Here is a 21,578-nt window from a genome sequence, read left to right on the forward strand (position 1 = left end):
ACAGTGCCATCCGTTTTGTTACTAAAGCACCTTATACCACCCACCACTGCGACCTGTATGCTCTAGTCGGCTGGCCCTCGCTACATATTCGTCGCCAGACCCACTGGCTCCAGGTCATCTACAAGTCCATGCTAGGTAAAGCTCCGCCTTATCTCAGTTCACTGGTCACGATGGCAACACCCACCCGTAGCACGCGCTCAAGCAGGTGTATCACACTGATCATCCCTAAAGCCAACACCTCATTTGGCCGCCTTTCGTTCCAGTTCTCTGCTGCCTGTGACTGGAACAAATTGCAAAAATCGCTGAAGTTGGAGACTTTTATCTCCTTCACCAACTTCAAACATCTGCTATCTGAGCAGCTAACCGATCGCTGCAGCTGTACATAGTCTATCGGTAAATAGCCCACCCAATTTAGCTACCTCATCCCCATACTGTTTATATTTATTTACTTTTCTGCTCTTTTGCACTCCAGTATCTCTACCTGTACATGGCCATCTGATCATTTATCACTCCAGTGTTAATCTGCAAAATTGTAATTATTCGCCTACCTCGTCATGCCTTTTGCACACAATGTATATAGACTCTCTTTTTTTCTTCTCTTTTCTACTGTGTTATTGACTTGTTAATTGTTTACTCCATGTGTAACTCTGTGTTGTCTGTTCACACTGCTATGCTTTATCTTGGCCAGGTCACAGTTGTAAATGAGAACTTGTTCTCAACTAGCCTACCTGGTTAAATAAAGGTGAAATTAAAAAAAATTAAAATTAAATTAAGGCAATAAATAGGCCATGGTGGCATAGTAATTACAATATAGCAATTAAACACTGGAATGGTAGATGTGCTGAAGATGAATGTGCAAGTAGAGATACTGGAGTGCAAAGGAGCAAGATAAATAAATAAATACAGTATGGGGATGAGGTAGATGGATGGGCTGTTTACAGATGGGCTATGTACAGGTGCAGTGATCTGTGAGCTGCTCTGACAGCTGGTGCTTAAAGATAGTCAGGGAGATATGAGTCTCCAGCTTGAGTGATTTTTTGCAGTTCGTTCCAGTCCTTGGCAGCAGAGAACTGGAAGGAAAGGCGACCAAACGAGGAATTGAGCTTTGGGGGTGACCAGTGAGATAAACCTGCTGGAGCGCGTGCTACGAGTGGGTGCTGCTATGGTGACCAGTGAGCTGTGATAAGGCGGGGCTTTACCTAGCAGAGACTTGTAGATAACCTGTAGCCATTGGGTTTGGCGGTGCTGGCTGGTGCTGATGGTGGCCGATAACACCCATCAACATTCAACAAAGAGTTATTTGAAAGTTTAATGTGTAAAACCAGCAAATAAACTAAAATTTGGGGACAGACTTGGTAGAGACAACCGAGCACTGAAGGTGTTACTTGGTAAAGATTGCCACCATTGGAAGATCTGAGTTGCCGAAAACAGTTATAACCAGGAAGGTTAACATCAGTGTTCAAAACACTAATTCTTAATGTCTCAGTAATGACCAACACATCTGTATTGGAGTTGTGAACCCCCACTTTCAATTAATTAATTTGAGATAATATGCTTCTTGTGTTCACGTGCAGAAAACCCAGGCTTTTACGGGAGCAGAAATTAGTCAAGCAGATTTCTGTGGCTTGGTTTTTTTGTAGCTTGGTTTTTGCTCTGACATGCACTGTCAACTGTGGGACCTTATATAGACAGGTGTGTGCCTTTCCAAATCATGTCCAATCAATTGAATTTACCACGGGTGGACTCCAATCAAGTTGTAGAAGGATGATCAATGGAAACAGGAAGCACCTGAGCTCACTTTCAAGTCTCATAGCAAATGGTCTGAATACATATGTAAATAAGGTATTTCTGTTTTTTATTTTTAATATATTTGTAAAACATTCTTATAAACCTGTTTTCCCTTTGTCATTATGGGGTATTGTGTGTAGATTGATGAGAAAAAAATAGATTTCATCCATTTTAGAATAAGGCTGTAACGTAAGAAAATGTGGAAAAAGTCGAGGGGTCTGAATACTTTCTGAATGCACTGTAACTAGCGTCTCTTCATTACAAACCAGTAATATTACTTATAGGTCTTCATACTCTCTTGAGAACCTTGATGATCTCGAAATGGAGTCAGACGTCAGAGGTGAGGTGAGCGCTCGGAGGTTGAGCCAGTCCACGATGAAGAGGGCCCTACCTGCGGCAACGGGTGTAGAGGAGACTTCCAGTGTTTGCCCTGAGAATTCTACCAGAGATGATTTTGGACCGGTAAGAGTGAACATTTTGGAAAACGTGGATTCCTGCATTTTGACTGACCCCTACATTGTGTCAGGCTGGGTAAAGAACAAACTGGGATGGGCTAAATCTATGCAAGTTTTGAGAAGTGGAATTGTTTTGATTTTTGTGTATGCCTCTTCCAGAGGAAGCGGGTGCTTCGAGTCACGTGGCTCGTGTCTCAACCTGTGGTGTGCTTTTCTCTACGGAGGAAGGTGCCACTAAAAGGGGTGATCAGTGAGGAAGTAGCTTTGAGTGTAGAGGTGGATCAAATGAAAAGGAATATTCCTAGTGTTTGTGTCACCCGCCGTTTGGTGAAATGTAGACCCAGTGGCAATGGCGAGGCTGAGAATACCCTGTCTGTGTTGAGCTTTGACAAAGAGTTTCGACCTGATTAGGTTAGGTTACATTTGCTATCCTGTGAGGGTATGTGTTCCAAACCCGCTTCGGTGCTTTAAGTTCCAAAGATTCGGACACATTGCTTTAGTGTGTAGAAGTGAGAATCCCATGTGCAGGAGGGCATAGTCAGAGGGAGTGTACAGCTGGTATAGAGAAAGCACTGTGTGTCAACTGTGGGGGAGCCCATGTAGCTGGGGATCAAAAGTGACCTGTTAGAGGGAGACAGATTGAGATTGCCAGAGTTCAAGTGGGGCAGAACGTTTCCTATGCTGAGGCAGTGAAGAGAGTAGAGTATAGCCCAAGGGTAAGTAAGTCGACTGGGAATGCCCCAGTGAGTAAGCCTGAAGAGAGAGAGCCAGGGAGGATGAGTTTTAGTAAGGTTGGATTTATTGCGTTTATAGCCATGGGGATCAACTGCACTTCACTTATGGAGTGGAAATCACAGAAGATAGATGTGGTAGTTGAGACACCCCTCAAGAAAAAATTGGCACGCTGCTGAACCTAGTTGATGATACCTGGGATAAAAGGAATGGATGACTCCCGTTTTCTCTGTATGTTTTTCTTTTCTTCACCAGGATAGTGAGAAGGGGGGGGGGGGTGTCCAGGCAACAAAAGAAAAGTACTATCCGGTGAAACACTTCAGTTTTCGCTGTGCTTTGGTTTTTGGTTCGTTAACTTCGTCCATTTATTTTTCTAAGCTGTCCTCGCATTCAATACATGGTGCATTTCTTTATAGTTTTTTTCTATGAGGGGGTAGGCATGCTCGACATGGTCTTCCTGGATGCAATCAAAGGCACTAGATCTAAGTAAGAGGACTCTTAGTCCTTACACAATGCCAGTATTTGCCCAGAGACTGCTACGATTTTGGTCAATGATGTCCTCCATTGCTATAAGACGACGATGTACTTGGTTTTGGTGGCTTTTAGTCTTGCGGCATGCCTACTTTGCATTTTCCTTTTTTTATTTTGACAGCTTTTTTTTCCAGGAGCTGTAATATCTTATTAAAGTAACATCTGTATGAGATTAACTTTGTGATATTTTTGTTTCAATGTGTGTGCAATGAATCACTGTGGGTGTATTATTATTATACATGATGATGGTCTCCTCCTGCATGACACCTGAGCTTCTTGTATGCTCTTGAGGATGACTCCTTCTGTCACCCGAACCTCCTGCTGTATGCTTGTGAGGAAGCCTCCTGCCACCTGACAGACCCACCTCCTACAGACCACCTGAACTAAATTCAGCATCTCCTGCTTCCTCTGCTGGAGCTGGGTCTACGCTCTCCTTCACTCTCTTGTTCTCTCTGTCTTTCCAACCTAAAACTCCGACATCTGCTTCCCTGTCCTCTCCTTAAAAAATAGACAATTCAAGACTTTAAACCTGTTGATATAAAACAATAATGATGCATCTTTAATTGCTACAAACTTTGTGGTTGGCTTACTTATTTTTCTACTATGCCGTGCATCTGTTGCAGATTGAGGGGGTGGATTCATGCAATTTAATCTGGTAGGTACTGCCTCGGAGGACAGTTTCTTCCAGAAAAGTATCATGACTGAAATGTATTTTTATTGACAAAGGTGGTCAATAATCAGAATAAAACACTCTTCAAAGTGCTCCTTGCACACAGCGTAACCGCCCTTCTTTAGGTCCTCAAAGGACTTTTGCAGACTGATGTCCCTACGCCTGATGTTTCTCAGCCACATCTTCCTCCTTGGGTAATTACAAAAGTGTGTAAGGTCTACATCACACTCCTCCTCTTCAATCAAAACTGACACTCCGCTCTGTGAGACACGACCTTAACAACCTTTGCCTGATTAGCAACACCCACAATAACGGAGAACATATTATAGAATAAAGACCCACACTTTATCCTGTCCTATGAAACATCAGAATAAAGACCCACACTTTATCCTGTCCTATGAAACATTACAAATAAAGACCCACACTTTATCCTGTCCTATGAAACATTACAAATAAAGACCCACACTTTATCCTGTCCTATGAAACATTACAAATAAAGACCCACACTTTATCCTGTCCTATGAAACATTACAAATAAAGACCCACACTTTATCCTATGAAACATTTTCAGTTGCTGCCCTCGTAAACCTGATAGATGTCTTTTTTGGACCAATGTCCTATTGTGCATGCATCCCGTCAATGTGATCAAATGCTCTACTTTCATGGTTTTGATATGTTCTACATTTTTCACCATGTTAACAGGCATTTAATAAATGTGCAACCTTTTGAGTTTTGTCTATTTTCTGAAGATGCATATAATTATAGTTGACTATAGTTTGTGGTATTCTTACATAATCTGATCATAGGACAACAGAACATAAGCATTTGCCTATACAATGTTTTACAGACATCTACCATGATTTAAGAGGTGCTTAATGGTGCTCTACAACTCGATAAATTACTTTGCAATGACCCAGTGTCACAAATGGCTTCTATTGATTGTGCAGCATGGCCTTGGATGTAATATGGCAGGGCACATTGGTAAACTATTGTTAGCTAGCCTTGCTGCCTCGTGCTAGTTGTGTTAAACCCAGCTATAGATTTATTTCATTACTGGTAGCTAGCATGTTTTATCTAACAGTGAACATTGCTTTGGTGTTTTTGATTCGATGGGTAGTCATGGATACAGCACTCTACTGATTACACAACCAATGACGTGTGCCTCACCATGCAATAATTGCTCCAAATGCATCATTATTATTTATTACATACCTTTCAGCGTCTGTTGGAAATTGGATTTTCCTCCCATCCATTTTACAGTAAACAAGGTATTTATTGATGACGTGTTTCTTATCGTGAAAAAAAGTGGATTCACAGAAGGAGTACTAGTATTGAGGAAAACTTGCAAAGGAATCGATTTCTAGCTATTTAAGCAAAGTAAGTGTTTTTTGTGTGTGAACATCACAACTCATTAGCTCGGACTGTTTAGCTAATACTGTTTTAGTCCCCGTTTCTGCAATTACGTGGTGATAAAGGAAGCTTGAAGCAACAAGCCATACCTCCACTTTAGCATGTTTATCAGTAATTACAAATCAAAGCTCTTCCTCTATATAGGCAGCTAGATATCTACTTGGGACAAGCTAGCTACCGCCAAGAAGAGGATGAATACCATTTGTGCCTATATGACGTTCATTAGGAAAACGCTCATTATCTAGTGCACTCGTCCTAAACAAAGTCATGTCTATAAACAATTAGGTAAGTCAAGTCTACCAAACTTAGTGCACTCTGTTTGTTATAGATTCTAGTTTTGGAAACAGAAAACTGTATAGAGATCATTGATGAGAAAATTAGCAGAATGTCAGCCAAAATCCATCTAGCTCAATGTTCTCCCACTGCCGGCAAACGGGCTTTCTCTCACTACCATATTTGGTAGTGAGAGGAAACGCTAACCGGATGTCTCACATTTATACATCCGGTGACATATCTGTCTCATCTAGCTGTGATTCAACTTTGGAAAACTAAACAGCGACATGGAATCGGAGAAAGAAGTGCAATCAATAGGTGGGTCTTCTAAAAGACAAACTGTGTCTCAAGTAAATCGATACAACTCATCGAACAAAACGTATTAAGATAAGGTTATCGATAGTTCACTGAAGGTTAACAGTAACAACATTGCTAACGTAAGCTACAGTGGCTTAGCTAGTTTGGTTAACTATGCAGTTTAAACTAACTCTGAGCCGAACGTGACACGTTTCACTTAAACTAGCTAGTTTACTGCTTCAGACCGGGTCACTATGAGTCAAATGAATAACTCGGCTGATACAGAGCAAGATCCGGTTTCAACCATAGCCACACAGGAGATGAGCTGGCTGGATTTGAATGTTGACGCGAATGAAAGTAACTAACTACTCGTTGATCTCAATGCAGAAAGGCAGGCTATGACTCGTTTATACACTGGCTTTATTAAAGGGATTTGAACTTGATAAAAATGATTATGCACCACCAACTAAATATTCTGTAGCTAAACTGCGTGGTTCACTTACGGTATAGTTGTAAAGTTTCTAGCCTATAAAAATGTTGCCAGTAGTGTGACCTTAATTGGCACGTCAGTGTAATTAGTCTATCTATTTAGTTAGCAACGAACATAGTTGCCAATATTGTCTATACAGCGGAAGAACTTTGATATGTAATTACTGATAAACATGCTAAAGTGGAGGTATGGCTTGTTACTACAAGTTTCCTTTATCAAAACGTAATTGCAGAAACGGGGACTAAAACAGTATTAGCTAAAAAGTCCTTGCTAATGAGTTGTGATGTTTGTACTTCCAGGAGATGTCCCTGACCCAGAAGAGGAAGAGAAGAGGCTGGCGGCAGCTGCCCGGGAAGCCAACCATCTAACTGAGTTGAGGCTAGTGCTGTTGGGCTGGAGGTGGCCTGGGAAGAGCCTGACAGGCAATACCATACTGGGCCACGAGGAGTTCCGCCTGGAGCGGGCGGCTGAATTCTGCGTCAAGCGTCAGACTGAGGTGGAGGGGCGCCAGGTGACGGTAATAGACACGCCGGGCTGGTTCTCGACACAGTCCACGCCACCAGTCTACCAGCAGGAGATGGTGCGGGGCGCCTCCATGTGCGGGCCCTTGGGCCCCCACGCTTTCTTGCTGGTCATCCCTGTGGGCATGTTTACCGAGGTGGACCGGGCCCGCATCGAGGAGCACTTGGCTCTGTTCGGGGAGCGTGTGTGGAGGCATACCATCGTGGTGTTCACCTGGGCAGATGTGCTGAGGAACATGTCCATCGAGAGGCACATCAAGCGAGAGGGGAAGGATCTGCAGTGGGTGCTGGAAAAGTGCAAGATGCGGTACTTTGTCATCAGCAACTACATATTTGGGGAGCACCCCCAGCTGCGGCAGCTTATGGAGAAGATAGAGAAGGTGGTGGCGGAAGAGGGCATCTATAACCCAGAGGATGTGGAGGAGAAGAAACCTCTGGGCCAGAATCAGAACCAAACCCAGAACCGGGAGCTTGGAGCAAGGCCCAAAGTGAATTCTGCCGTAGGATTGGCCAAAATGGACATGGACCCGCCCCACAGTGAGTGACAGCTTTACTGACAACTCAGATATAGTCTTGTACCAGGTAACAGCAGTCTCATAGGCTAAACCTCACACGGGGTGAAATTTATAATCCTTGCTCTTCTCTGCAAAACTAGTACTTGCATTACTGTTGTATTATTCCTCTTAGGGTAACTGTATTTGAATTTCTCATGTGGTAGTTATGTACATTGTACCAAGTACATCCTCTCCCCCTCCTTACATTTCTTCCTTCATTTTCTTTCCCAACTATCTCTCCTCTTATCTCATGTCTGCTGCTTGGGAATAGAGAAGAATCCATGATGATTGTCCAGGACAAGGCAATATTCCTCTAGTAATATCAATACTTCAATGAACGAGTCTTTAACAAGATAGTTTCACATAGACGTGAAGACAATGATAGTTATACCAATGATATTACTAGGGATGCACGATATATCGGAATTGGCTGATGTTAGCTAAAAATGCCAACAATCGGTATCGGCCCGATATCAAGTTTAACGCCGATTGTTAAAAAACAATGTCAAAGCTACTGTGCATACCTACATAATGTAGGTACATGGCGTGATAACGCCACGTAAAATTTTGCACTGCACGTTCAACACAGCATTCCTAACCTAGCCCACACAATGTCTGCTGTGTGGATTGAGCAGTCAACAAGTCGAGCAGTCATTTGAAAGAGTAAGAACATTTCAACTCAGGCGAAATCCATGAAAGCCAAGATAATGGAATTCATTGCCTTTGACAGTCAACTGTTCTCTGTCATGGGTGCTGTTGGCTTTCGTCGACTGGTCGAGCACCGGTACACACTACCAAGTGTGCTATATTTCAGATGTTGCCCTACCGGAGTTACACAGTAATAGCGTCACTGCTATTAGCTTCACGACATACATACTATGGAACGCCGTTTGAGTCTTTGCGTGTCAAAAAATATACAGTAGCACTCAAAGCTGTACAAAAAAGTCTGCAAACACCGACCACAAACAATGTGTTTACAATAGAGGTCGACCGATTAATCAGAATGGCAGATTTAATTAGGGCCGATTTCAAGTTTTCATAACAATCGGAAATCGGTATTTTTGGGCGGCGATTTATTATTATTATTTTTTTATGTATTTTTAAATGTTGTTTATTTATTTTAATTTTTATATACATTCATTTAACTAGGCAAGTCAGTTAAGAACACATTTTTATTTTCAATGACGGCCTAGGAACGGTGGGTTAACTGCCTTGTTCAGATTTTCACCTTGTCAGCTCGGGGGATCCAATTTTACAACCTTACAGTTAACTAGTCCAACGCATTAACGATCTGCCTCTCTCTCGTTGCATTCCACAAGGAGACTGTTACGCGAATGCAGTAAGCCAAGGTAAGTTGCTAGTTAGCATTTAACTTATCTTATAAAAAACAATCATAATCACTAGTTAACTACACATGGTTGATGATATTACTAGATATTATCTAGCGTGTCCTGCGTTGTGTATAATCTGACTGAGCATACAAGCATACAAGGATCTGACTCTGCGGTGGTAGGCAGAAGCAGGCGCGTAAGCATTAATTCAAACAGCACTTTTGTGCGTTTTGCCAGCAGCTCTTCGTTGTGCATCAAGCATTGTGCTGTTTATGACTTCAAGCCTATCAACTCCCGACATGAGGCTGGTGTAGCCGATGTGAAATGGCTAGCTAGTTAGCGGGGTGCGAGCTAATAGCGTTTCAAACGTCACTCGCTCTGAGCTTTCTATTAGTTGTTCCCCTTGCTCTGCATGGGTAACGCTGCTTTGATGGTGGCTGTTGTCATTGTGTTGCTGGATCGTGTCCAGGGAGGAGCGAGGAGAGGGTTGGAAGCTATACTGTTACACTGGCAATACTAAAGTACCTATAAGAACATCCAATAGTCAAAGGTTAATGAAATACAAATGGTATAGAGGGAAATAGTCCTATAATAGCTGGGAATATTGAAGACTCATGTTAAAAGGAACCACCAGCTTTCATATGTTCTCAGGTTCTGAGCAAGGAACTGAAATGTTAGCTTTTTTACATGGCACATATTGCTCTTTTACTTTCTTCTCCAACACTTTGTTTTTGCATTATTTAAACCAAATTGAACATGTTTCATTATTTATTTGAGGCTAAATAGATTTTATTGATGTATTATATTAAGTTAAAATAAGTGTTCATTCAGTATTGTTGTAATTGTCAATTATTACAAATACATTTTAAAAAATCGTCCGATTAATCAGTATTGGCATTTTTGGTCCTCCAATAATCGGTATCGGCGTTGAAAATCATAATCGGTCGGCATCTAGTTTACAATACCGCATTGGTAATAAAGCACAATTTGTTCGACCGCAACTTCCAGGGTAGCTAGCTTTAGCTTGGTACCTAGCTAGCACCAATACAACCAGCCTGAAAACAATGACGAGTTGAAACTGCAGTCATTTTCATTATTCTTAGCAATGGTTTAGGAACCCTTGTAAGTATTAGCTAGGTTGCCACTTTTTGTTCGCCTATTGAAGTTCAGTACATAAAAATAAATAGCTAGCCAGCTACTTAACCCTATTGCCCAAAGCTAGCGTTATAAGCAGCTAGCTAGCTTCATCTTGCTAGTGGCTCGTCCGACCAAGTAATGTGTTGTGAAGCTAGTCACAATAATGATTAGGCACAATAGTGGAATTTGCTGTTTACCTTCAAAATAAAACTCATTGACAGTGATGCAAATGAATACAAATAGTAGAATTATGCCATACTTTTATTTTGAAGGCTACCCGCAAAGTGCACGATTGTGGCTAATCCTTATTGTGGCTAGCTTCACATAGATGGGTCCGACCACCATTAATCAAGTAAGAACTGTCTTATAAATTAGGGTTATTTTAGATGATGACACCTAGCTATATAGTTAGCTTGCTACAGAAACAGATTGTCGTTATTTGACACGTCAAATAGTGTTATTTGACGTGTATCTTTTTTTGACAAGCAAAGACCCAAACGACGTTCCATAGAAATCCTGGTTGAGAATGAAACGACTCAACAAATGAACAACGAAACAGCACAGCAAGTAAGTGAAAGAAATAGGTTTTGATTATGTTTTGCTGGTAATGGGGACAAAGGTAAATGCCCCAAAAAATAACTTTTTGGTCAGTGTGTTGTGTGTGTAACTAGGCAAGTTAGTTAAAAACAAATTCTTATTTACAATGACGTCCTGGATGACGCTGGGCCAATTGTGCGCCGTACTAGAATGCTTAAAAGGCCGCAAAAATGTCAAATATCTGTATCGGGTTTTGTTTTTGCAAGGAAAATATTGGTATCGGCCAAAAATGTCATATCGGTGCATCATTAGATATTACAAATACAGTAACAGTCAAACGTTTGGACACAACTACTCATTCCAGGGTTTTTCTTTATTTGGACTATTTTCTACATTGTAGAATAATAGTGAAGACATCAAAACTATGAAATAACAGATATGGAATCATGTAGTAACCAAAAAAGTGTTAAACAACTCAAAATATACTTTATATTTTAGATTCATCAAAGTACTTCTTTCAACCAGCTTTACCTAGAATGCTTTTCCAAGGGGGAGTTCCCACATATGCGGAGCACTTGTTGGCTGCTTGTCCTTCACTCTGCAGTCCAACTCATCTCAAACCATCTCAATTGGGTTGAGGTCAGGTGATTGTGGAGGCCAGGTCATCTGATGTAGCTCTTGATCATTCTCCTCCTTAGTCAAATAGCCCTTACATAGCCTGGAGGTGTGTTGGGACATTGTCCTGTCAAAAAACAAATGATAGTCCCACTAAGCACAAACCAGGTGGAATGTGTATCACTGCAGAATTCTGTGGTAGCCATGCTGGTTAAGTGTGCCTTGAATTCCAAATGAATCACTGATAGTGTCACCAGCAAAGCACCCCCACACCATTACACCTCCTCCATGCTTCACGGTGAGAAACACACATGCGGAGATCATCTGTTCACCTACTCTGTGTCTCACAAAGACATAGCGGTTGGAACCAAACATTTCAAATTTGGACTCATCAGACCAAAGGACAGATTTCCACTGGTCTAATGTCCATTGCGTGTGTTTTTTGTCCCAAACAAGTCTCTTCTTCTTATTGGTGTCCTTTAGTAGTGGTTTCTTTGCAGCAATTCGACCATAAAGGCCTGATTCACACAGTCCGCTCTGAACAGTTGATGTTGAGATGTGTCTGTTACTGTAACTCTGTGAAGCATTTATTTGGGCTGCAATTTCTGAGGCTGGTAACTCTAATGAACTTATCCTCTTCAGCAGAGGTAACTCTGGTTCTTCCTTTCCTGTAGCGGTCCTTGTGAGAGCCAGTTTCATCCTAGCGCTTGATGGTTTTTGTGACTGCACTTGAAGAAACTTTAAAAGTTCTTAATTTTCACTGACCTACATGTCTTAGAGCAGTGGTTCTTAATCTGGGTTCGATCGAACCCCAGGGGTTCGGTGAGTCAGTCTCGGGGTTCAGCGGAGGTCAAGACACACATCCGACTCACATGATTCGTGATGACACGCCCCGCTTGGCCATCATTGGCCGCAGGTGATCACGCTACATCGCTTGGCCTATCTGTGCTGCAGGGAATTTGGTGCGCTCAGTAGTCGACTTGTGACTGTCGTGATGGTACGTCTTGTGATTTCTTTCTTAATATTTGAATCCCTTCATACTTACTATGTCAAGCAAAAAAGAAAGGGGTCGGACGAATATGTACAATATGGATTCACATGTATAACGGAACGTGATGGGAGTCAGCGTCCTAACTGCATGATTTGCAATGCCAAGTTGAGCAATTCTAGTCTAGCACCGGCAAAACTAAGAGAACACTTCCTTAAGCTGCATGGAGATGGAAAATACAAGAACACAATGCTCGCTGAATTCAAGGTGAAGAGAGCCAGATTCGATGAAAAGGCTACTCTGCCTGTTCTCGGCTTTGTACCAATCAACAAACCGATCCTCACAGCATCGTACGAAGTTGCTTACCTGATCGCAAAGCAGGGCAAACCACACACCATTGGTGAAACACTCATAAAACCAGCTGTGTTGAAGATGGCGAATATCATGCTGGGAAAAGAGGCTGAAGTTAAGTTATCCCAAACTCCTCTTGCAAATGACACCATCAGCGACAGAATAGAGGACATGAGCAAAGTAGTTGCAGATCTGATTTCAAGCCCGGCAAAATTCAGCCTTCAACTCGACGAGACCACAGATGTTTCCAATCTAAGCCAGCTTGCTGTATTCGTGCGCTATGTGAAAGACGACATGATAAAGGAAGATTTTTTTTTATTTTGTAAGCCTCTTACAACAACAACTAAGGCAGCTGATGTGAAGAAACTTGTGGATGACTTCTTCAAAGACAACAATCTTTCATGGGATATGGTTTCTGCAGTTTGTTCGGACGGAGCTCCAGTCATGCTGGTAAGAAAGTCTGGTTTTGGTGCGCTAATGAAAGCCGATGCACCACCCATCATTGTTACGCATTGTATTCTGCACAGGCATGCGTTGGGAACAAAAACCTTGCCTCCAAAACTGGCAGAAGTATTAAAAATTGTAGTGGAATGCCTGAAATATGTGCGAACTAGTGCTCTGAGGCAAGAGCACCAACATTGTCATGCAGATTGCTTAAAAAATTCTGAGTTCATTCTCATTTTAGCGTACATGGCTGATATCTTCGCAGCTCTCAATCATCTCAATCAAAAGATGCAGGGCGGTGGAGTCAACATCATCGAAGCGGAGGAAAACCTGAAGGCTTTTCAAAAAAAGCTACCGTTATGGAAACGACAAACCGAGAATGATAACTTCGCAAACTTTCCCCTGCTGGACGACTGTGTAAGTAAGATCGAAGATGTATCTGGAATCGGAGACATTTCTGGACCCGCGGAATTGAAGCAAGCAATTGCCACGCACTTAGATGACCTTGCAAATTCTCTCGACGGATACTTCCCTACAAGAGAGTCATATCCAGCATGGGTGAGACAGCCGTTCACGTTTAGTGTTGAGACAACAGATGTCAATGATGAATACCTCGATGAAATCATTGAAATTCAGCAGAGCCAGGTTCAACAGCAACTTTTCAGAACAACAACGCTTTCAACGTTTTGGTGTCAACAAATGGTAACGTACCCTGTTATTGCTAAGAAAGCTCTGGAGATTTTCATACCGTTTGTTACAACATATCTTTGCGAGCAAATCCTTTTCGAGGATGCTGGACATAAAAACGAAGAAAAGGAACAGACTTTGTGGAGAAAATTACATGAGAGACATGACATCATGAGACATGACATCATGAGACATGACATCATGAGACATGACATCATGACATCATGAGACATGACATCATGAGACATGACATCATGAGACATGACATCATGAGACATGACATCATGAGACATGACATCATGAGACATGACATCATGAGACATGACATGACCAAGGTGAAGCCGCACATTTCTGAACTGGTCTCTGAAAGGCAACAGCAGAAGTCACACTGATTTGCAGTAAATATTCATTATTATGTTTTTGTTTGTTTGAAAATTATTTTGTTCTTTGAACACAGTGATGTGGATGCACGGTTCATTTTGTGCACCAGTAAAATATATACTTATGTTTTGAATATTTAAAAAATCATATTTTATTTTTCCAATTAAGAAGGGTTCGGTGAATGCGCATATGAAACTGGTGGGGTTCAGTACCTCCAATAAGGTTAAGAACCACTGTCTTAGAGTAATGATAGACTGTTGTTTCTCTTTGTTTATTTGAGCTGTTCTTGCCATATTATGGACTTGGTCTTTTACCAATTAGGGCTATCTTCTGTATACCACTCCTACCTTGTCACAACACAACTTATTTGTTCAAACGCATTCACAAGGAAAAATTGTAGAATATAGTGAAAATAAAGAAAAACCCTTGAATGTGTGTGTCCAAACTTTTGACTGGTACTGTACATCTGAAGTAATCCTTGTCTGTTATTATGTGTCCATTTTCAGATTCAGTGGATGGACTGACTGACTGAAGGAGAGCTGGTGAGCCACCGCAGTACTGATTTCAGAGCTCTATGTCCATACGGTACCCCAACCTCAGGGCCTGTATTCATAAAGCGTCTCAGAGTAGGAATGTTGATCTACGATCAGTTCCCCTTTTAGATCATAATGAATGAGACGGGGGGGGAACTTGATCCTAGATCAGTACTCCTACTCTGAGACGCTTTATGAATACAGGCCCAGATTATTTTAAACCTTTAAGACTTAATCTCTCTACCATTTTATATAAATAATAGTTATCTGTAACTGGATGTAGGCTAACATGATCAGGGGTCACGTTAATGCGGAATTCTGCGTTTTATCACACCACAGGGGGGGGAAAAAAGATAAAACCCATAAATATCTTGCTGCATTTTGTAAACACAGATCTAAAATGCTTCTTGTAATTGCTGCTCGGCATCAGGCTTCTTTTTTTGTTGTTGCTTCAGTTGCAATTCTACACTCCAATGAGAATTCACGAACGGGCATTCTATCAGAAGACAGCGCTCTGACTGATGTGTATCTACTTTTCTTCTGTACATTTTATCGGTGTAGCCTGCTTTTCTCTGGTAAAATGTACGATTAACTTCAAGTAAAACCTAAGTAAATGATGTGGCTGCCGGCCAAATAGCGTTTCACTTCTGTAGTCATCTGATGATAATGAAGCTATTTTCTGCTGAATGTGTTGCACTAATATATTTTATGTGAAGGAAAACTATAGTTGCATGTCCCTGATCACTCTATTGAAGCAACAAAAGAAAGCTTTTAATATAAAATGGTTAGAAACCTTGATTTTGTGATGGTCTGCGTTTTGAAAATGTAGATTTCTGAACACTAGCGAGATCCCTGATGATGCTGTTCTTGCTTTTTGAGACTGTTAGGTCTACCTCGTACCTATGACAGTTCTGATGCAATGTATATATTTGGGGATTTTATTGTATCTGATTTGCACATGAAGTAAGAAGCAAATCACATTACAGTACCAGTCAAAAGTTTGGACACCAACTCATTCTAGGATTTTCCTTTATTTTTACTGTTTTCTACATTGGTTTTGACGTCTTCACTATTATTCTACAAACTATGAAATAACACATGGAATAATGTAGTAACCAAAAAAGTGTTAAACAAATGAAAATATATTTGAGATTCTTCATAGTAGCCACCCTTTGCCTTGACAGCTCTGCACACTCTTGGCATTCTCTCAACGAGCTGCATGAGCTAGTCACCTGGAATGAATTTCAATTAACAGGTGTTCCTTGTGTAAAGTTAATTTGTGGAATTTCTTTCCTCAATGCGTTTGAGCCAATCAGTTGTGTTGTGACAAGGTAGGGGTGGTATACAGAAGATAGCCCTATTTGTTAAAAGACCAAGTCCATATTATGGCAAGAACAGCTCAAATAAGCAAAGAGAAACAACAGTCCATCATTACTTGAAGGTCAGTCATTCTGGAAAATTTCAAGAACTTTGAAAAGTTTCTTCAAGTGCATTTGCAAAAACCATCAAGTGCTATGATGAAACTGGCTCTCATGAGGACCGCCACAGGAAAGGAAGTACCAGAGTTACCTCTGCTGCAGAGGATAAGTTCATTAGGATAGGATAAGGTTCTCACAGTGAGGCATGGAGGTGTGATGGTGTGGGGATGCTTGCTGGTGACACTGCCAGTGATTTATTTAGAATTCAAGACACACTTAACCAGCATGGATACCATGCTGCGATACACCATCCCATCTGGTTCGTGTTTAGTGGGACTATCATTTGTTTTTCAACAGGACAATGACCCAAAACACATCTCCAGACTTTGTAAGGGCTATTTGACCAAGAAGGAGAGGTTGAAAGAATGCAAGAGTTTGCAAAGCTGTCATCAAGGCAAAAGGTGGCTACTTTGAAGAATCTAAAATATAAAGTATATTTTGATTTGTTTAACACTTTTTTTTGGTTACTATATATGATTCCATATGTGTTATTTCATAGTTTTGATGTCTTCACTATTATTCTACGATGTAGAACATAGTAAAAAATAAATTGAAAAAAGCATTAATTTAGAGGTCAAATGTGTACCAATATAGGCCCTGTATATCTACCGTTTTCTTCATGAAGTGAGGATCATGGGAAAACTACTGTACATGACAAGTCTCTGAGGCTGGGACAGAGACAAGGAAGTCCCTTAACCTAATGTGTACAGCACATGCTAGATTGCGCTATTATGTTTTTTACATTTTTAATAAATGTTAAGGAAAAGTTTGTTAAAAGCTACCCTAATTTGTGACCAAAAAGTGTATAGTGTTTTATCAAGCACTTGAAGTGCAGGTACTGTTTTACTCTACTAGTAGAGAATATATACATATTCTTGTCTGGGTTTTGTATATGGATGTGAAATGATAAATGTGCATTTTTATTTATCAGGCTCATATATCTGTATGTATCAAACCCTACCTTCTTTGCAAGGGAATAGCTGCTGAAATTGTTTTTAAATGCAAGTTGGATAATGATAAATCAATGGCGCATTGCATTTTAATATTATAATTTTGTGGCAGCTATATGCTTCCATAACCCTCTGAGTGCGGTCTCTTAATTATTCAGATTAGTAATTTTATGTTTAATTCCTAACTAATCTGTTGCAGTATTGCAATGTGGTCCATTATGATGGTATTGAATAGGTCTCTTGTTTTGAAAATGGCGTATTTCTGTGGGTTGGGTTTATTTTAATCCTGACCATATGCCTACAGCTGGCAGCACCCAAATAATCATACATTTGGAGCACAGCTGCATGCGACCCCATCATAATGCCAATCCTCAATTTGGTATGACATTTTATATTCCTAAAGGGCTAGTCAGGGATCATCAGTAAATTACACAATGTACATGGGACAATATATTTTTTTAAGTAAATGGCTTTAAACTTCAATGAACTTCAATCCAAATATAAATTATAGAAATGCATATACAACTATTGAATGCATTTCAGACCACTAAAAGATGTGCAACATGAAAATATTGTCCTATTTACATAGTCATTTATTGTATGGTCCCTAACTATCCCCCAGAGGTAGGCTATCCAAAGTCAAACCAATTTTGCCCACCGTCGCACACCAACCCGGCTGAAGCTACAGTAATTGGTGAAATAATTTGTCTAACTCATCACACCTGCAAACACACGAGACACCCACATCAAGCAACACCCGAAACCAACTCAGGTTTGAATTCAGTCATGGCTGCTAAGCATTTCTTAAATGAACCAAATCTAAATTGAAGCCAAATCAAGAAGTGCAGTTATCCTTTAGTACTGTGAATAAAGGTGGAAAAGATGTCTATTATTATGTTATTATTGTAATCATTATTATTAAGATATCCTTTTACTCTTTATAATTGCTTCCTATACTGAGAAGCATTAGTAGTAGTAGTAGCTCCATTCACTAACTAACATCCAATGATGGGTATAACACTGACTGTTTTCTATGTTGATATTGTATACAAACTATTTTACAAACATATTCATATTGGTGATTTGTCTTGCTGTTACATTGAATTCTGTGAGTTACACTTTCATTTAAGGGTTCTGAGTCAATAAAATAGATATGTGGTAGGTGGTGTCTTCTCTAGTCAGTGCAACTTAAGTTGTCTTTTGTTTCCATTGTTGTTTTGTTTGTTTGTGTGAACATCCTGTTATATTTTGTCTTGCTGTAGTAGACAAGTCAATTTAAAAAAAATGTATCTAAATAAAGTTCATATTTTGATGAAATGGAAGATAACCTTTGACCTGCAGTAGTTTGTTATTGTTAGTATCTGAAGCAAAAATGTACCAGCATTGGTCATGAAAAACAGCCACAGGCTCTTTCTCAATCTTTTCTCAATTCCTTGCATGCTCTCTCCTCCTGAAACCCATTGGAAAAGGTCATGGGGAAGAGACCATAGATCTTCTCTTCCAACACAGTTAAGGAGGCAGGGAGATAGGATTCGAGGAATCACAGATAACTAATTGAGACAGAGGCACATGCTGATGATGGTGTGTTGTTTCAAGACTGACATCTCCTGGTCAATGTGTGGACTACAAATGTAGGTCCTGCTCGTGATTCAACATTTTCCTCAGTACAATTTTCCAAGTATAGGTTATCTCTTTTCCTTTAGTCTATTGAATTACCCATGTGTCAATCTAAGTAACATAAAAACATCCCCATCAAAATCGCTCCATGATTTCCTTTAAAAAAAAAATTGTATAGTTTGTCTAATTTTTAGTTTGTGACCAAACAAGCGCACGTATAGTGTAGAAAGTCATTGTACTATCTAAACCGCTGTGAAATATATTTTCCATAACTGAAAATATTGTATTTTCAGCTGTTTGAGGCTGGTATACAAAATTGAAAGTGAGATGCAAAAACGACACTTAAGAATAGGAAGCATAGAAATAGCGCACAGAACAGATCTTCCGCTTTATAGAAATGCTTTCAATGAGAATGACAGATGTATAACTCACATGTCTATGTGAATTTGGTCGGGTTACCCAAAATGTTTCATATTGCAGCTTTAAAGATGCAAAAATGGTGAATAGTTCGCCTAATTTCAGTTTGACGAAACGAGCAAGTGTAGTGTAGAGAATCATTGTACCATCTAAACCGCTGTGGAATATCTTTGCCATATCCATATTTTCAACTGTTTCAAGCTACGAAAGTAAAAGACTTAAGAATGGGAAGCATAGGAAACACACAACAGATCTACCGCTACTCAGATTTGCTTTTAAATTATTTATTTTTACATATTGCAGTTTAAATTATAGATGTTTTTTGTTTTTTTACATGGGCGGCGTGTGAATCCACCGCATGGCGTATGTCAGCCTTCCGCATCTGCGGTGGGAGGTGGCCGAGCTACAGCGGTGTTTGTGAGACCAAGAGGCATCCCGAAATTCAGTCTTCTCAAGAAATCGTCTGTAGGGTCCGAACAGTTTGGCCTTATTCTAAAATTGATACATTTTTTAAAATCAATCTTTACACAATACCCTATAATGACAGCGAAAACAGGTTTTTAGAAATTGTATCAAATGTATTAAGAAAAAAAACAGATACCTTATTTACGTAGGTATTCAGACCCTTTGCTATGAGACATGAAATTGAGCTCAGGTGCATCCTGTTTCCATTGATCATCCTTGAGATGTTTCTACAACTTGCTTGGAGTCCACCTATGATAAATTCAACTGATTGGGCATGATTTGGAAAGGCACACATCTGTCGATATAAGGGCCCACATTTGACAGTGCTTGTCAGAGCAAAAACCAAGCCATGAGGTCGAAGGAATTGTCTGCAGAGCTCTGGGACAGGGTTGTGTCGAGGGACAGATCTGGGGAAGGGTACCAAAAAAATGTCTGCAGCATTGAAGATCCCTAAGGACACAGTGGCCTCCATCATTCTTTAAATGGAAGAAGTTTTGAACCACCAAGACTCTTCCTAGAGCTAGCCGCCTGGCCAAACTGAGCAATCGGGGGAGAAGGGCCTTGGTCTGGGAGGTGACCAAGGAGGTGACCAATGGTCTGGGAGGTGACCAATGGTCACTCTGACAGAGCTCCAGAGTTCCTCTGTTGGACATGTGAGAAGCTTCCAGAAGGACAGCCATCTCTGCAGCACTCTACCAAACAGGCCTTTATGGTAGGGTGGCCAGACGGAAGCCACTTCTCAGTAAAAGGCACATGACAGCCACTTGGAGTTTGCCAAAAGGCACCTAAAGGACTCTCAGACCATGAGAAACAAGATTATCAGGTCTGATGAAATCAAGATTAAAGTCTTTAGCCTGAATGCCAAGCGTCACGTCTGGAGGAAACCTGGCACCATCCTTACGGTGAAGCATGGTGGTGGCAGCATAATGCTGTAGGGATGTTTTTCAGTGTCAGGGACTGGGAGACTAGTCAGGATCGAGGGAAAGATAAATTTAGCAAAGTACAGCGAGATCCTTGAAGAAAACCTGTTCATGACCTCAGACTGAGGCGAAGGTTCACCTTTCAACAGGACAACGACCCTAAGCACACAGCCAAGACAACGCAGGAGTGGCTTCGGGACAAGTCTGAATGTCTTTGAGTGGCCAAGTCAGAGCCCGGACTTGAACCCAATCTAGCATCTCTGGAGAGACCTGAAAATAACTATGCAGTGACGCTCCCCATCCTACCTGACCGAGCTTGAGAGGATCTGCAGAGAAGAATGGGAGAAACTCCCCAAATACAGGTGTCCCAAGGTTGTAGCGTCATACCCAAGAAGACTCAAGGCTGTAATATCTGTCAAAGGTTCTTCAACAAAGTACTGAGTAAATGGTCTGAATACTTATACAGTATAAAGGTAATATTTCGTTTTTAAAAATTATTATACATTTGCAAACATTTCTAAACCTGTTTTTGCTTTGTCATTATGGGGTATTGCGTGTAGATTGATGATGAAAAAATCCCCACTTTAATCCATTTTAGAATAAGGCTGTAACGTAACAAAATGTGGAAAAAGTCAAGGAGTCTTGAGTATTTTCCGAATGCACTGTATCTCTTAAATGTAGGACAGACACCCCTCCCCCAACAGCTTAGACATTGAGTTTAAGTGGTCCTTGCCTAGACTTTGAGGTTAAGTGGAGCCTTTGGAGTATCGGTCAATGTGGAGTGTTTGTCAGAGTAATTGAAGTCAATCATGACTGATTAGCAATACCTCCAAAATTAACAGGCAGGTTGACTAATGACAAGTTGAGTTGTTATGGAAACCATGATACACTACTTGACCAAAAGTATGTGGACGCCTGCTCGTCGAACATCTCATGCCAAAATCATGGGCAGTAATGTGGAGTTGCTATGAAATGCTTTACTTACAAGCTCTTAACCAACAATGCA

At 40.7% G+C, this 21,578-nt stretch overlaps 2 protein-coding genes across 8 annotated transcripts in view; one reads left to right on the forward strand and one right to left on the reverse strand.

Moving 5' to 3' along the window:
• The window catches only part of LOC112215648 (plexin domain-containing protein 2), a 208,812-nt gene that overhangs the window by 9,185 nt on the left and 178,049 nt on the right, over nt 1-21,578 (reverse strand). The window lies entirely within an intron of this gene.
• LOC112215646 (GTPase IMAP family member 4) lies at nt 6,071-15,817 on the forward strand. Of its 7 annotated transcripts, XM_042299156.1 has the most exons (5): nt 6,230-6,513; nt 6,946-7,704; nt 9,041-9,070; nt 14,699-14,734; nt 15,181-15,817. In XM_042299156.1, exons 1-4 carry the CDS (start codon nt 6,411-6,413, stop codon nt 14,722-14,724), a joined length of 918 nt encoding a protein of 305 aa, XP_042155090.1. In that variant the 5' UTR covers nt 6,230-6,410; the 3' UTR covers nt 14,725-14,734; nt 15,181-15,817. The 7 variants fall into 7 exon arrangements, with proteins under 7 accessions (XP_042155091.1, XP_024230617.1, XP_042155090.1 ...); XM_042299157.1 differs by lacking the exons at nt 6,230-6,513; nt 15,181-15,817 and adding an exon at nt 6,071-6,177 and having other exon boundaries at nt 14,699-14,874; XM_042299155.1 differs by lacking the exon at nt 15,181-15,817 and having other exon boundaries at nt 14,699-14,874.

Source organism: Oncorhynchus tshawytscha, linkage group LG16 (genome assembly GCF_018296145.1).
Source record: "Oncorhynchus tshawytscha isolate Ot180627B linkage group LG16, Otsh_v2.0, whole genome shotgun sequence".
Taxonomy (NCBI): domain Eukaryota; kingdom Metazoa; phylum Chordata; class Actinopteri; order Salmoniformes; family Salmonidae; genus Oncorhynchus; species Oncorhynchus tshawytscha.

What these genes read in the sequence shown, in the direction of transcription:
- LOC112215646 (XM_042299156.1), top strand. Translation starts at nt 6,411, where the DNA reads ATGAGTCAAATGAATAACTCGGCTGATACAGAGCAAGATCCGGTTTCA. An exon ending in GAATGTTGACGCGAATGAAA is followed by an intron (nt 6,514 to 6,945) that starts GTAACTAACTAC and finishes TTGTACTTCCAG; the next exon opens with GAGATGTCCCTGACCCAGAA. An exon ending in GGACATGGACCCGCCCCACA is followed by an intron (nt 7,705 to 9,040) that starts GTGAGTGACAGC and finishes GCATTCCACAAG; the next exon opens with GAGACTGTTACGCGAATGCA.